The sequence below is a fragment of the Schizosaccharomyces osmophilus genome, chromosome 2 (genome assembly GCF_027921745.1).
Source record: "Schizosaccharomyces osmophilus chromosome 2, complete sequence".
Taxonomy (NCBI): domain Eukaryota; kingdom Fungi; phylum Ascomycota; class Schizosaccharomycetes; order Schizosaccharomycetales; family Schizosaccharomycetaceae; genus Schizosaccharomyces; species Schizosaccharomyces osmophilus.
In genome coordinates, this window is record NC_079239.1 from 1,206,711 (window position 1) to 1,223,369 (window position 16,659).

The following is a 16,659-nucleotide window of genomic DNA, read 5'->3' on the forward strand; positions in this document are numbered from 1 at the left end:
TATTTGTAAGCTTATTAAAAGGGTCAATGAAATGAACAAGTGGAAAGAAAAAATAAAACACAAATATTGAAATGTTTAAGAGAAAGTAAGAAATTTCCAAAAATCCGCATGAGTATGTCTGAATGACAGATAGAAAAAGTTTCGAATCTAATACGAATCATTTTGATTTACACTCGCCATTATCTTGCATGTACGTACGCCCTATACTGTTCTGAAGTACGAAATACGAAATACGAAATACAGTGAGTGGAATTTACAAATCATATGAGGATCATATGAACAATCAAATATTTAAATATTCACAAATTTTTCAAACGGATAATTGAACTATTGAGTAGGACTCATAGTGTATTCTATTGCCAAGTGTCATTAATTTCGTAAACGACATCAGGCTTTTTTATCGTATTGAACGATAGCTGAATTGATTACAATTTTTATTTTGTTTTGACTTAGCTGGTAAAACTGTCTCATTTGAATTGATCCCCGAGTTGTTAAGCGAAGAATCATTCAGGCTCAATTGATTCTAGCTGGTATGCAATTATTGTTAGTCATGTTGTCATAAAGAGTTGTTGTCTTTACACAGTGCGAACACTACAATAACAAAAAAAAAAAAAAAAAAATTAGCTCACTTATAAAATTTTATTGTGTAAATTTTTTTAAATAAACTTATATAATGAAAAGCTGTAACCAAATTAATAACTATACGAGTAGTCAACTGGTTAGAATAAGGTTATAGAAAAATATTCTCAATATAACGTGCCATTAATTAATCGTCGAAATTTTTTGTAGTTTAAAAGCTAGTGGAGGAAGACATACGCTATAAGTGATGCTTAGTAGTAAATTCATCTTTTTAAAAACGTAACTAACCTCGGTTATTTTGCACTTATTGTGGGACCTGTTCGTTTGTTTTTTACCGAAATATAGTTAGAAGTTCGATTTAATCGTTCGTAGCACGGCCATGGGCGTGAAGTTGATAGCACTCGATACTTTGATACGATACGATACGATACGATACGATACGATACGATACGATACAATACAATACAATCAAGCCCACCCACCTACCCACCTGTCAAGTCATTTCTATAGCTAATTGATTGTTTGCATGATAACGAATTTTAAGAACCTTATGTTTTCTTTTAAGCATGTGGGCATGTGGGATTATGGAAGAAAAGACAGTACAGTGTATATAGTGTATATAGTGTATATAGTGTATATAGTGTATATAGTGTATATAGTGTATATAGTGTATATAGTGTATATAGTGTATATAGTGTATATAGTGTATAAGAGATGGAAAGTTATGGAATTTTAGTTATGATGGAGAGAAAGGGGGAAGCCGTTCAAGCTTTCCATTCTTCTTTTGCGCAAAAAAAAAAAAAAATTTAAACTTACCTCCGTATTTTTCCCCTCTCCTCCCCTCTTCTGACTCTCCTCACGTGAAAATAAAATAAAAAAAAAAGTGAGAGGGAGCCTACAGCACCCCGGATTCCCATGTTGTCTCCAACCATAGTACTAACGAGGCCCTCAGACGCTTAACTGCAGTGATCGGACGGGAACTGGTGTTTTCGCCTAGGTATGGCCGTAGACAACTCTGTATCTTTTTTAAGCTATCTATACTATTCATAAGTTACTTTAATAGTATACGGGGTTTGTGTTACACATACGTTTGTCATTGAATTGAATTGAATTGAATCCAAACAAAGTAATACGAAATGGCGTTCATCTTCCTTCATCATAAGAATGATGAAATATATATTTTTTTTTTTTTTTTTTTTTTTTTTTAAATAATGAAAATTGCATATCAGCATGATTTCCCGTCAAATGATTGATATTTTGGTAAAGACGAGATTTTTAATTTGTGAATTTATTTAATTACTCGTCAGGTATGGAGTCAGGTCAGTAAAGGGAATAACTTTTCGCTCCAATATTATTTTAAATTTAAATAACCATAACAAACATCAGTACATACATATATATATATATATTGAGGTAATAACCATTTTTCATGAGCGAATGCATTTGAGAGGTATCATTCACTGGCAGACAGCGCTTTATTTGCAGCAAATAGATAACATTGATACTGTCTATCTATACATACAAAACCACCATGATTGTAATAGGGCATGTGGTGTAGATGGTTATCACGCTTCCTTAGCATGGAAGAGGTCCCAGATTCGAGTTCTGGCTTGTCCAAATTTTTTCTTGGTTTTCATTAATAAATAATCACCCAGCCGGTCTCGGAAATATCTACGTGCAAAACATATTACGCTAAAGAAAAAAAATGGTCGCTATTCATAGGAAATTTCTAAAAGCCTCCTCATAAATAAGCTTTCCATGTTGATTATCAGGCAACCTAAATGTCAACATCAGTGGACCACAAACCTAAAAGGAACTTCTGCTAGTATGTTAGCAATCAATGCTTTACATAAATTCTGCAAACAAACCATTGATTCTAGACAAGGTCTGTTTTTTGTCAATGCTCCACTTAATAATTTCTGTTTGGTATTGAAACACTTTTTAACAAGCAAAACTACTATTTATCATACAACGACAACGACAATGCCTATGGCAATGGCAATGGTAGTATAAAGTTATATGCTTGAAGATCCATACAGTATATTCAAGTCGTAAATGTGAAAGCAGCATAATACCGTCTGCGGATTTGCAACAGAAATTTTTATTTAGTAATTTCTTCTCATTTCTATATTCGTTTTTTGTACAGTTCCACGAATGCCGGTTCCAGTTGATCCATTTATTACATAAAAGCTTTTACTCTTTCAATTTTTAATTGGAAGCTGATCATTCGGTTGAAATAATAAAGATTATGTTTCCAATTTCGAAGTACTTTCTATATCTTTATTCGCTTTTCGTATGTATTTTCGGGTAATTGAGTGAGTTGCAAATCCTTAATATCTGCATATTCCAATCAACGGATATAGATAATCTAAATATTCTAGTGCGGCACCTATTGCCTTTATCTTTGAGAGCGTCCAGAAAAGTAGTGCTACGACATGGCTATACGATCAATTTGGTTCTGACCGTCCTCATTTGTGGGTGAGATTGTGGTATATTGTGTCGCAAGCCAGTCTTCAGCTGTAAAAAATTGCATGTTTTGTTGGAATAATTCAATAAACGATTGTTTTGGGTATGGGGATTAACGTTCTTATGGTCTCCCTTGATATAAAATGCTTTCTACCTGACCGCTATACAAAGCTGGAATATTCATATAATAGATTTAGTTAGCCTAAAGAAACTTGTTTACTTCATTAAACCGATTATGTACCAATTCTTGCAACACATTTTTTGATATTTTATGCGAGTAATCTTAATTGCTGAAAGCTCTCTCCTTAACAAAAGTATCATTTCAACTCTGAGAAACACTGGGGTTTCTCCCATTTCAAATGCTTTTCTCTGGTATTTGGGATAGACAGGAAAAACTAATACTATAATGGCAGTCATATAAAGATTTGGTCTATCAAAGGAGCTAAAAGAAAAGTCAAATACAAGGAAAAACAATCTTTTCTTGCAATAATTAGCCAAAGAATATTTTGTGCTTTAGTGCGTAAACATAGCAATATTAATTATATTAAGGTGTAGAATATATCGTGCTGTTAAACTTACAATCACAATATAATAACATGTATCATTTTATTTTGAATATATATAGTAATAATACACTGCAGCTGTTCGCAGTGCACAGAAGAACACTAAAATATGTTATAATATGTTTATAACAATACATAAAATGGATCAAATCAATGATGAGTGAACGGTCATTCTATTACTGGCTCTCTGTCCTCTTCTTTCTCCCCATTTGTATTTGCTAAAGGTAATAAGCAGTACGGCAGGTGTGAAAAGGTAATTGAAGTAATGTACGAGATGGAACTCGTTTGAATATGCGATTCGCTGTTGATTGGCGATCTCAGGGTAGGATGTACTGCACCGAAATGAATTGACAAGATTACAATAAAAATACATACTCTGCTATTGGAACTGTCTAACATCATTTTATAAAATAGCGCTTCGATGGCAATGTGAATTTACAAAATCATTAACAAGCTACCAAGGTTCTACACCGTTTTTGCAAATTGATTATTTAATAGTTATGACAAAAAAGGATATAGATATAATATTATAACGCAAGGTCTTTTAACAAATCTTCCTTAGTATAGGGGTAGTACACCAGCCTGTCACGCTGGCAGCCCGGGTTCGAATCCCGGAGGGAGAGTGATTCTTTTTTTGTGAATTTTTAATTTTTTGTTTTTTTTTTCGTTTTTTCGTTTTTTCCTCATACTTGGGTTCTTCCTTGCATTTGAGAACGCCATTCGATTTTGCGTTTCTAATACTGTTTTGTACATGGCTTTCTTCATCTTTGGCTGTTCACTCAGAGTCATATTCATTAAGTGAAAGTAGATGATGATGATGCATGCTATCAGGTGAAATGAGACAAAAAATTGCTAGTAAACTGACACTAAGCAAACTAAATGAAACCATCAACAATGAATAGGATAATAGCATAGATGTAGAAAAAAAATAAACATTCATCATCCATTGGATGGTTCAAAAAAAAAGAAAAGTTGAAAAAAGTGAAGGCTATGACCGTGCCAAGACTCGAACTTGGGACCGTCTGCGAACATTAAATGTTAAGCAGAAATTATAACCATCTAAACCACACGGCCTTCGTTGAAGTAGATTCTACTTCTGTTTATATTAAGCAAGTTGCTCATAATTACGCCTACATTAGAAGACAATGGTCGATGATATGATAACTGCCATCTTTACAGCTGGGTTCGAGCAAAGTATGTCTTAGCTTTTTTAAAAAAGCTACCAATAAACATCTCATGTGATCCTTACAAAACAAATATAACAAATAAATAAACCCAAGTCATGAAGTAGACCGTTTATTGTCATTATAAATAAGAATATTTTATTTTATCCACTTCTATTGCGACAAATCCACTCACAATTAAAGACCACTGATTCTTTGTGACTATGTCAGTCATTAATATAAATTACTATATGTTATATATATAAAACAAGGTATTAGGCTAACACTTGACTAAAACTAAATTAAATATGAAAAAATTAACAAATACTATGCAGAACTTGTTTTACACGTCCTTTGGCATCCTTAGGCTTTTCATCATCCAAAAGATCCTCAAAAGTATGCAAGCCTGTATCCAAATCGATGTCATTTAAAGATCGAATATAACTTCTGTCATAAATCTTGTAACCGATAAAAAAGGTGATGACCACGATAGCTGCCAAGTAACCTTGGAAAAAGCTACTTGCGTTAGGCTTACCGCCGATAGGAAAAAGTGATACATAAAATTGAGCAATTAAACATAAAATGTTGAAGCCCAAACCGATACATGAGCCCCAGATACCCATAGGGGACACAAAACCAAGAGTATCCAAAGAACGACCTTGCTTTTTCATAGCAAGTCTAAAGATAATATGGCACAAGTTAATACTACCCCAAGAAAAGAAGCTCGAAAGACCAGAGATAGAAAGCAACCAATTGAATACGGTAGTACTTTTATCTTTGGCTTCATTAATATAAGCCAAGAATCCAAAAGAGAGGACCACAATCATGGCCATTAAAGGACGACCCAATCGATCGGTATAAGAAAAGAAGGAAGGCGCATTCTTGTTAATAGCAAGGGCGTGCAAGGTACGGCTTGCGATATAAGTACAAGAATTGGCGACTGAAATAACGGAAATAATAATAACGGCATTAAACACAGAAGGAAGTCCTTTAATTCCAGCTTCTCTGATAGCAAGCACGAATGGAGAAACACTGGCACCACTGCTGTTATTCATCAATTCAGGGTCATCAGGACTAACCAATAAACTAACCATAAGCAAACCGACAACATAGAAAATGGCAATACGCCAGAAAACTTGGCGTGTAGCGTGGGGTAAGGACTTTCTCGGGTTTTCAGCCTCAGCAGCTGCTAGACCGACAGCTTCGGTACCTGAAAACGAAAAAGCGGCTGTGGTAAACACAGAACAAAAGCCTTTGAAGCTGTGTCGGAAGGGTTGATGTGAAATAATTTTACCACCGATATAACCTCTGTCATCGGTAGGTACACCACCACAGTTGATAATGATTGCCAAAATAATGAATCCGGTAGTAGCAATCACCTTAACTGTCGACAAGACAAACTCGACTTCACCATAACCTTTAATACCAAACAGATTGACAAAAATAATTAAGACTAGAAAAATACTAATCCAAGCAGCACTATTAATTTCCGTCCAATATTTAAAAGTGATAGCGCAAGTGGTTAATTCTAAAGGAAAAGTGACAAAATAATTAAAAAAATAGTTCCAACCGCAAGCGAAGCCCCAACCAGGGTCGATAAAACGCATGCAATATGTGTAAAAGCCACCGGCTAGCGGATAAGCGACAGCCAATTCACCTAAAGCGTAGACCGTACAAAACATCATGATACCAATCAAGGTATAATTAATAATGACCGAAGCAGGCCCACCAGTAGCAAGGGAACTACCAGAACCTACGAAAAGACCTGTACCAATGGCACCACCAATGGCAATCATTTGCATGTGTCGTCCTTTCAGGCTTCTTTTCAAGCCGACACCGTCATCTCTGACAGATGTTGCAGGTTTAAAATCGTTGATAATGCCTCGGAAAAACCCTTCCTTCTCTGGTTCCAATTCATAAAGTTCTCCTTCAGCGCTGGTATCTGAGGGACCTAGATCGACCTTCTTTTCATCTTTTGCCTCTTCATAATTCGTTTTGTTGGGAGGGTATTTTTCGAGATTGTTTTCGTTAATAGAAGTCGACATTTTTAATATTCAAAATAAAATAATTTAAAAAGAAAAGAAAACAAAGGTTATCGAAGGTATGCTATTAGAAATTTAAAGGCGTCAAAGACGAGTTCAATGATATAACAAATAAACAAACTGAGGAACGCAATAGTGATCTCTCTCTTCCTTTTGTAGCACGTTTGTTCAGTGGGCAAAAATGATAGAAACCAATTTTGCAGGACGATTCAATTGGAATGTCAAAAGATCCTTCTAGTTACGGAAAGAGACCTTGAAGGAAATAAAGAGAACGCGATTAACTTGCTCAACTATAGGAAAGTGTAATCTTTTCGCTTTTCCTTTTTCTTTCTTCTAATATAAACCAAAAAAAAAGAACAAAAGAACAACGTTTATTTTTTAAAAACCACCTCTTTTAACTAGTACTGTTCGTACAACACTTTTTTTGGCGACGACAGTCCTCTTATATATAGCACAGACGACAAATATATACACATGGTTTATGCTCAAGTGCGACGATATAAATATTCAACTCATTGCAGATAAGTGATGGCTTGGACTATCGGCATGATAAGATTAAGCAAGCGTAGGCACGTCAAGGTTAAGAGGCGGAAACAAGCATTTATTTCGTAACCATTTGTAATATTTAAGTAATCCAAGAAAAGAATTGGATATTATAATTCTTTTTTCTTTCTTTTCTTTTGTTTTGATTTGACTTAAAAGAAATCCAAATTCTGTTCATGTTCACTTGTTGCGAAAAGGTAAAACACTGTCACCTAGATAGGCAATATCTCTGTTACCCATCCTTTATTCCTATCTTCTCAGTCTAAGCAAGTTTCATTGGTTTGATAACCAAAAGTCTTCTTTTGGCACCCCAAAGTCTTAAATCCTGAACCAATAAACCGACAGAATATCAATTCGTCGACTTAGCGAATATGTGCCTGTAGAAGTCCATTCAGACACTGGAAAAACAAAAACAAACCATTTCCCAGTGCTTGCGTTAAACCAATATGAAAGCAACGCAGATACAAGACCAACATAATTGGTACTCTATACTAAAAAGAAAAGATATGGGAAACGAAAAAAATAATAATAGTACATTGTATGATCCTTCTGAAAAGTACTATCACAAAAAATTTAATAAATAATTTTTCCGTCCTCCATTTTATTCAAGTTTGTTTGTTTTTTTGAGAGAAAGAACGTAGTTGCTTAGTTTGAGATTAAGGATGGAAATCATTGGAGTACTTCTATAAATAGAAAGAAAAGAAGTAACTGATCAGAAATGAATAAGGTATGATCATTGAACTAGGTGGGTAAACATTTGCCAACCTGTGGTTCACTTTTCATCCAACGACTCTTGTACAATCTAAAAAAGGCGAATTGAATTCCCTCTCAAGTTGAAAAAAAGGTTTAGAATACTAGTGACGCTTGTTATTTTAGAAGACACAACCTCCGACACCTTACACTCGAAGATTACATTTTACATTTTACGTAGAAATTCAACTTCAACTTTTAGTTCATATTTTCCATAAAGTATATCACAAGCATAAAACAGAACATTGTATTTCCTTTTCCTAAGTTTTAAGCAAGGTTGAAGGAAGCATCAGGGAAAACCTCAAACTTCTCGTCAAGTCTACCACGCTTGTTCAAGAACTTAGCGTAGCAGCCATCAGGAATGACTTCACCGCGGCTACGCTTCTCAATGAATTCAGAACGGTTGTATTGAGAGAAACCCCACTTCTTGGAAACAATGATTTTTTGTTGACCAGGGAACTTGTATTGGCAACGACGGAGGGCTTCAATAGCAGTAGTACGGTTGGAGTCCTTGGTACGGATAGACATCAAGACTTGACCAATTCTCACACGGGCAACCAAACCGTTGGGTTTACCGAAAGCGTGACGCATACCTTGTTGCAATCTATCGGCACCGGCACAAGAAAGCATCTTGTTGATACGGACAACGTGGTAGGGGTGAGCACGGACACGGAGGTGGAAAGCATCCTTACCAGCGATCTTCACCAAGTACTTGTTGGTGGTAATACGAGCAGCTTCGAGAGCTTCGGAGGTGATTTGTTCCAACTCGTTAGAAACCAAGTGAATGCACAAGGGGAACTCGTCAACAGTGGCACGCTTACGGCCCAAGTCAAAGATTCTGATCTTGGGATCAGGAACAGCACGGTTGTAACGAGACTTGGGATAAGGCTTGTTCTTAATATAACGGTAGCAACGTGCGGGTCTACGGGCCATTTTTAATTCAAAGGCTTTATGGGGTTTTCTGGTTTTTGCCAATTGCTCCCCTACCCACCTGTTCTTTCCTTTCGATACCTAAAAAACAGTCACAGGAATTGTTGCTTGATTAGGTAACAATATAGTTACGTTTGTACTGTTATTATTTCGTGTGAAATTTTTGTTTACAATTGAATTAGTTACATTTGAACGTGAAGAAATCAGTACCCACTTTGTTCTAATTTAAATTAAGTGCTGATGTCGAAAAGTATATTATGACATCCTTGAGCTGTAGCGTTAGAAGATTCTCTTATCAATTCTGTTTTGTTTTCATCTATAAGTCAAAGTAGTGCGGTAATGCCCGTATATGAAGTACGAATTTTCATTACCTGTGAATTGAACGCCTCCATTCGGTGATGAAACGATTGAAGAATTTTTATACACAGTATTTCTATCCATGCAGTAATTCAAGTACTAAAAGCATCAATTGAGAGGGTTCTTCATCTTATCTTCTCTTAATCTGGTGCTAAATTGTGTCGTCCACAAATTCTCAACCGATCCTAATTTCCCACTGCACACCACAACATAACAAAAATATGAGCCAGAAGGCTCTAACAACGGAAGAATATGCTCAGCGCCTTGAGCGCTGGTCGGAAAGATTAAAAAATCAAACTATTTCTCACCTCCCTGCGGATTATAGCCGCCCCGTTCCTTCCAGGCTAGTGGAAGCTGTTTCCGAAAAGGTTCTAAACGATGAAACCAAGGCTGCATTGATCAGTATTTATGCTACCGCCCAGACAAAGGGAATTAACGCTACTCCTTTCAATATTTTGCTGACGTTGTTTATCGTCCTTGTAATTCGGTTGACCGGTGACGAAGACATTAGCATTGGAACTAGTTCAGAGAATGCTATTCCTTTTGTTTTACGGACATTTGCTCAACAAAATGAGTCCTTCTTTGGACTTTTAGAAAAGGTTGCAGATATTGAGAGCACATGTTCTGCTGACGCTGTAGATTTTACCGATCTGATAAATCATTTAAATAGCAAACTATCGAAACAGGATGAAATTCGCAAAAGTCTTGCGCATATACGTTTCTACAACGCACCAGATACGCCATCCGAAAGCTTCTTGTCTTCAACCAGCTTAGATGTCGATCTGACTGTTTTAGTTTCCCTCAAGAAACCTGCGGAAGAACTTTCTTCTTTGCGTTCTTTCACTTTTCCTGATCTACAACTCAAAGTTATTTACAACCAACTTGTTTTCTCCCAAAACAGAATTAATATTCTTGCCGATCAGCTTTTCCAACTTGTTATATCTGCCTCCCAAAACATCAATGGCTCCATTGGTTCCTTGGATTTAAAGACGGATTCTCAAAATCGCGTTTTACCAGATCCTACAATAGATCTTGATTGGTCTGGTTTCCGTGGCCCTATCCAAGATATTTTTGCTCATAACGCTGCTAAATTTCCCGAAAGGGAGTGCATTGTAGTAACACCTTCGGTGACGGAGAACGCTTCAGCTACTTCTTATACATATCGCCAAATCGACGAATCTTCCAATATACTTGCTCACCATCTTGTTCAAAGTGGTATAGAAAGAGGCGATGTTGTTATGGTTTATGCCTACCGTGGTGTCGATTTGGTGGTAGCCGTCATGGGTGTTCTCAAATCTGGCGCTACTTTCTCCGTTATTGACCCGGCCTACCCCCCAGCTAGACAGACTGTTTATTTGGGAGTTGCCAAACCAAGAGGTTTAGTCTTTTTGGCTGATGCTGGTGTTGTTTCTCCTACTGTTGTTGACTATGTAAAGAAAAATTTAGATCTTAAAACGTTCGTACCCTCTTTGAAGTTGTCAAAAGAAGGCGCTTTAACTGGTGGTTTTCTGGAAGGTAGCAACACTGATATATTATCGAGTGTTGCTCACTTAAAGAGCCAACAAACTGGAGTAGTTGTTGGGCCAGATAGCACTCCTACACTTAGTTTTACTAGTGGTAGTGAAGGTATTCCTAAGGGTGTTAAAGGACGTCATTTTAGTTTGGCTTACTATTTTGACTGGATGTCACATGAGTTTAATCTTTCGGAAAATGACAGGTTCACTATGCTTAGCGGTATTGCTCACGATCCTATTCAGAGAGATATCTTTACCCCTCTGTTCCTTGGTGCATCTCTTATTGTACCAACGGCTGAAGACATTGGTACTCCAGGACAGCTTGCCCACTGGGCAAATAAATACCAAGTGACTGTTACCCATTTAACTCCTGCAATGGGTCAGTTACTTTCCGCTCAAGCTGAAGAACAAATTCCATCCCTCCATCATGCGTTTTTCGTGGGTGATATTCTCACTAAGCGTGATTGCCTTCGTTTACAAGTGCTTGCTACGAATGTCAATGTCGTCAACATGTATGGTACCACTGAAACACAGCGGTCTGTCTCATATTTTGTGGTTCCCGCTAGATCAAAAGATTCCACATTCTTAGAGACTCAGAAAGAAGTCATACCGGCTGGTAAAGGTATGAAAAACGTCCAATTGCTTGTCATCAACCGTCATGATAGTAGCAAGCTTTGCGGTATCGGAGAAGTAGGCGAAATTTATTTACGTGCTGGTGGTCTAGCAGAGGGATATCTTGGCAATGAGGAAATGACGTCCAAAAAGTTCTTGCAGAGTTGGTTCGCTGATCCCTCTAAATTTGTCGATCGCACTCCTGAAGATGCTCCATGGAAAAAATATTGGTTGGGTATTAGAGACCGCATGTATCGTTCTGGTGATTTGGGACGTTACCTTCCATCCGGTGACGTTGAATGTAGTGGTCGTGCTGATGACCAAGTCAAAATTCGTGGTTTTCGAATTGAACTAGGTGAAATAAATACCCATCTTTCTCGCCATCCTAATGTGCGTGAGAATATTACACTTATTCGCCGTAACAAAGATGAAGAGCCTACCTTGGTTTCTTATATTGTTCCTCAAGACATGGATAAAGATGATTACGCTAGTGGTACCGACACAGACGATTTAGTGGTTCAAGGTCTTCGAAAGTATAGAAAGGTTATTAAAAACATCCGAGAGTACATGAAGACCAAGCTTCCTAACTATGCAGTTCCCACTGTTATCGTTCCATTAAATCGTATGCCATTAAATCCTAATGGCAAAATAGATAAGCCTGCTTTACCTTTCCCTGATACGTCTCAATTGGCAGCAGCTTCTATTTCTCGTACTAAGAATGCAAGCACAGAGGCCCTCACCACTGTTGAGCAAGAAATGAAAGATATCTGGCAAAGTATTATTCCTCATGCTGTCGGTTTAAGTAAGAAAGCTAATTTCTTTGACGTTGGAGGGCATTCAATTTTGGCTACTCGTCTCATTTTCGAGTTAAGGAAGAGATATGCCGTAAATGTTCCTTTGGGGTTGATTTTTCGTGAACCTACAATTGAAGGATTGGCTAGAGAGATTGGTAAACTCAAATCTGGAGAAATGGTTGACCTGTATGATGTTCCTAAGGGAGAACCTGAAGATAAGGAAGTTGCTTATGGCAAGGATGCAGTTCAACTTACAAATGTACTTCCTCAGTCATATCCTACGTTCTCTGGATTGAAGGTTGATGACTGCAAGACAGTATTATTGACTGGTGCCAATGGATACTTGGGTGTGTTTATTCTTCGTGATTTGATGACACGTAATTCAAATATTAAGGTTATGGCCTTAATTCGTGCATCTTCCCCAGACCATGGTTTGCAGCGTCTCAGGGATAGTAGTATTGCTTACGGTGTTTGGGACGAGAAGTGGATTGAGTCAATATCTGTTGTTAATGGAGACCTTGCATTAGAAAATTGGGGACTTGCCAACGAACAGTGGAACAGCTTATGTGAGGAAGTAGATGTCGTTATACATAATGGTGCTTTAGTACACTGGGTCTATCCTTATTCCAAACTTAAGGGACCTAACGTTATGGGTACAATCACTGCTCTAAAGTTATGTTCTTTTGGTAAGCCGAAATCGTTAGGATTTGTATCCTCAACATCTACTATCGATACAGAATATTATGTTAATCTTTCCAATGAGATTACATCTAAGGGTGGTAATGGTATCCCCGAGTCGGATTCTCTTTCTGGTTCAGCTGAGAGTTTACAAACCGGTTACGGTCAAAGTAAATGGGTTGCCGAATACTTGATTAAACAAGCCGGTTTGCGTGGTTTGAGAGGAGTTATTGTCCGCCCAGGTTACATTTTGGGTGATTCAAAAACTGGAGCTATTAATACTGATGACTTTCTGGTTCGAATGATGAAGGGTAGCATTGAGTTGGGTCTCTATCCCAACATTAACAATACAGTGAACATGGTTCCTACAGATCATGTTGCACGTGTAACGACAGCTTCTGCATTCCACCCAGGTGAAGGAGTCACTGTTGCCCACGTTACTAGTCATCCTCGTCTTCGATTCAATCAATTTTTGGCAACATTAAGTAAATTCGGGTTTGGTACAAAGCAATCGGAATATCTAAGTTGGCGAATTGCTTTGGAAAAATATGTCGTTCATGAATCTCACGACAGCGCGTTGTATCCTTTGCTGCATTTTGTTCTTGATAATCTCCCAGCCAACACGAAGGCACCTGACTTGGATGATGCCAACGCTCGTGAGATCTTAAAGCGTGATACAGAATGGACCAAGGTTGATGTATCCGCTGGAGCTGCTGTACTTGAACGAGAAATGGGACTTTATTTATCTTACCTTGTTTCCATTGGGTTTTTAGCGAAGCCTACTCATAAAGCTGAGAAGGAGCTACCAAAGATAGAGTTAAATACTTTAACTATGGAAAAGCTTGCCAGCGTCGGGGGACGTGGCGGCGCTCCTGTTACTAAGTAAAAAGAATCTTTGGTCATTAGTTATTTAGTTATATTAACGTTCTTCAAAAATTTAGTCTATAAGTTAGCGATGTTTTTCATCATCTTCTATGCATGAAGTATTGAAATAAATATCAGAGTTAAATGCTGGAGATATAGGTATATCCATTGCCAAATCTGCCGGCGATAATGGAGTTTTCTTGCTGTAGTCGTTAAAATGATTAGTATTATAAGCTGTATTTTGAAAGTCGTAAACAGCAGAAGTTCTCGCAGGTACAGGAGGAGGTGTGCGGTCTTCAGCGACCGGAAATTCTAGCGGGTTGAAAGGGGACGTAATGACAGCTTTCTTTTTTAAAATATTTGATAATGCAAAATCATATGTTTTTAGTACCATTAGTTTTACTGTATCAGCTAGTAGAGCAAGTAAGCCCAAGGCACATACAGCTAACCATAGAAAAATAAACAATAATGACTGTTTGATCTCAGATATCACTGTACCCTCAAGGGTATTAAGAATTTTAGTAAGACCACTGGAAGTTGTTTGTGAGAAAGTAGAATTTGATGCAAGTGCTCCTTTCAAAGTTTGATTATTGATCGGTTCGCTTAGTACGTCGCCATGAAGTAGTGGAAAGTCAATATGAGACTTATTATGAATCCAAGTAGAAACTGAATATGTGTTAGTAAAAGTGAGATTGTAAAAAGCGAACCTTTTTCGAAATCTTCAATCTTATGATAAAGCAAACAATTCATAACATTTTGGACGGGTTTATTCAATATTGTATCTCCAAAGACGGAGGATATGGTAGAATTTACTTCATTCATGAAAACATTTAAAGTATTGTTTAAAGAGAGTGCAGTATTTGATATGGACCCAAACATGCCGTCATTAATGCGATTTTGATTTGCCAATATAGCTTGGTTTGTGCTGTTAGACCACTCATATGATATGTTTTGTAAAGCATGCTGCATGTCTTGATAGGATACATTAGAGAATGAGCTTTGAGAGGTTTCCAGGTTGCTCAATTTCCGCAAAGCTAACAATTGACATAAACAAGAACAGAGAGAAGCAATTCCCACGAAAAGTAAAATGGTAGCAGGGGGATAAAAAATGTATGAAATAAACCATCGAAGACGAAACTTTAGATGTGCAGGGACGGGCAAAAAAGAAATACCTCGTTTTAAATTCCACAGCAAAGGGGATTCTAAATAGGTGACCAAATCCCGAGTATCTTCGAACATGTTCTTTTCTATATATTCGTCAATGAGAGAAGCTCTCCGTTTCAATCTATACCACTTCCAGGCCTCGTAAAAAGCATTCACCACAATTAAACCAATGATAGAGATCACCAAGCTTATAAGAATTACATATTTTAAAGTAGTTAGTACAGTATAAACCGAGCTTGATGAATTCGTATCATCACCGGAACAAACAGTGTATTGTGCCTGTTTGGGCTGAGTTATTGACGAACTGTCGAATGTAAAATTCCCGACCTCTTTTAAGATAGAATACCTAGCCAGCTTTAAGGGGCCACTAATTGCATTTTCTGTGACGTTTATAGCATGATCAAAATTTATAGAATTGCGAAGACTTTCAAGTTTAGTGTCATAATAAGAGGGGAGACTCAAATTCTTTAAGGACTGGATTTGGGGAATTGAGATGTTAGGTAAATTTACATCTTCGCCAAGCCAGGAAGCGACTTTTTTAAACGAAGATTCCGCTTTTTGTATTTCACTGTTAAAGCCGCTAATAGTGTCTTCCATTCCATCAGAAATTGTTTTAAGAGTACTATTTACGACATGTTCTATGTCTTCTCCCACGTCCACCATGGCATCTAGAGCACCGTTCAAAGCCAATTGCAATAAACATAAATAGGTACCATAAGTGAATTCAATAAAAAAAAAAATAGTCTTTTCAGCAGCTTCAATTGTGTCAATTAATCCAGATAAAAGCAAATCCACCGTTGAATTGATGCTTTTCTCCGTGAGCTTAACAACGGCATTCGCAATCATGCCAGGAGAATTGAGAATTGAATTGACCTTTTCTTGCATCAATTGACAAGAATAATTTTTAGCCATTGCCTCGGATTTTGAAGCATCCTCTATCTTTGATTGTAAACTTTTGTTGAAGAGAAGGAATTGCAAAAAAATGTATAAACAACACAATGTCCAAGGAGTGATCCAGGCTTGAGAAAGCCTTGCCTTTAGGCCCAAGTATGAGTTCTTCATCAATAAGTTCTTGACAGGATTTGGAAGAAGTCATTTTCTAAATTTGGTTGCATATCATAGTGTAGAGAACAAAGAAACTTTTCTTTCCTTATGGCTTACAGCATTGGAATCTCTGACGTAAAGAACAGTTTATAGTGAAAGGAAAAATTTATACCAAAATTCTATGTACAAGATCCATGGAAAAGTTGTCATTTCATAATCTTTGGTCAGCAATCAAGCAACACTCACAGCCAAGTCGGCGTTGTGATTAATCACATATTAGAGGCTAATAGACGTCTTAAAGGGTACAAAATTAGAAGGAGGTCCTGAAGGGCCCCTATTTAATTAGTTTTCAGTGTATACTGTTAATTTTAAGAGCATAGGATAAGAAAAAAATTGACCCCGCCAGGAGTCGAACCTGGAATCTCCTGATCCGTAGTCAGGCGCCTTGACCATTGGGCCACGAGGCCTTTGTTGAAAGTAATAGGCTTAAAGTTTTATTTCAAGAGTTGAACTTTGGAAGTAAACGATTTAAAATTCAATTTTGTTGAACGTATCGAAATATTGGTGAAATCGTTGAACAAAATTGAACCAGCTTC

The 16,659-nt window shown here is 37.2% G+C and overlaps 4 protein-coding genes and 5 non-coding genes across 9 annotated transcripts; 3 read left to right on the top strand and 6 right to left on the bottom strand.

The window, feature by feature from the left end:
* Positions 1-1,471: 1,471 nt before the first annotated feature.
* SOMG_10069 lies at positions 1,472-1,586 on the bottom strand. Its single transcript, XR_008803602.1, has one exon. It is a non-coding gene; the product is annotated as a 5S ribosomal RNA (ribosomal RNA).
* A 536-nt stretch (positions 1,587-2,122) lies between these two features.
* Positions 2,123-2,196, top strand: SOMG_20171. Its single transcript has one exon. It is a non-coding gene; the product is annotated as a tRNA-Ala (tRNA).
* Positions 2,197-4,160: 1,964 nt separating this feature from the next.
* On the top strand, positions 4,161-4,231 carry SOMG_20172. The gene has a single exon. It is a non-coding gene; the product is annotated as a tRNA-Asp (tRNA).
* A 368-nt stretch (positions 4,232-4,599) lies between these two features.
* SOMG_20173 lies at positions 4,600-4,682 on the bottom strand. Its single transcript is given in 2 exon segments — positions 4,600-4,635; positions 4,645-4,682. It is a non-coding gene; the product is annotated as a tRNA-Val (tRNA).
* Positions 4,683-5,088: 406 nt separating this feature from the next.
* per1 (plasma membrane amino acid transmembrane transporter Per1) lies at positions 5,089-6,816 on the bottom strand (the record flags this gene model as incomplete). Its single annotated transcript, XM_056181836.1, has 1 exon — positions 5,089-6,816. One exon carries the CDS (start codon positions 6,814-6,816, stop codon positions 5,089-5,091), a length of 1,728 nt encoding a protein of 575 aa, XP_056037908.1.
* Positions 6,817-8,373: 1,557 nt separating this feature from the next.
* Positions 8,374-9,039, bottom strand: rpl1002 (60S ribosomal protein L10; the record flags this gene model as incomplete). Its single annotated transcript, XM_056181837.1, has 1 exon — positions 8,374-9,039. One exon carries the CDS (start codon positions 9,037-9,039, stop codon positions 8,374-8,376), a length of 666 nt encoding a protein of 221 aa, XP_056037909.1.
* Positions 9,040-9,614: 575 nt separating this feature from the next.
* Positions 9,615-13,877, top strand: lys1 (aminoadipate-semialdehyde dehydrogenase; the record flags this gene model as incomplete). Its single annotated transcript, XM_056181838.1, has 1 exon — positions 9,615-13,877. One exon carries the CDS (start codon positions 9,615-9,617, stop codon positions 13,875-13,877), a length of 4,263 nt encoding a protein of 1,420 aa, XP_056037910.1.
* Positions 13,878-13,940: 63 nt separating this feature from the next.
* prm1 (conjugation protein Prm1) lies at positions 13,941-16,081 on the bottom strand (the record flags this gene model as incomplete). Its single annotated transcript, XM_056181839.1, has 2 exons — positions 13,941-14,521; positions 14,563-16,081. 2 exons carry the CDS (start codon positions 16,079-16,081, stop codon positions 13,941-13,943), a joined length of 2,100 nt encoding a protein of 699 aa, XP_056037911.1.
* Positions 16,082-16,457: 376 nt separating this feature from the next.
* SOMG_20174 lies at positions 16,458-16,530 on the bottom strand. The gene has a single exon. It is a non-coding gene; the product is annotated as a tRNA-Arg (tRNA).
* Positions 16,531-16,659: the final 129 nt, after the last annotated feature.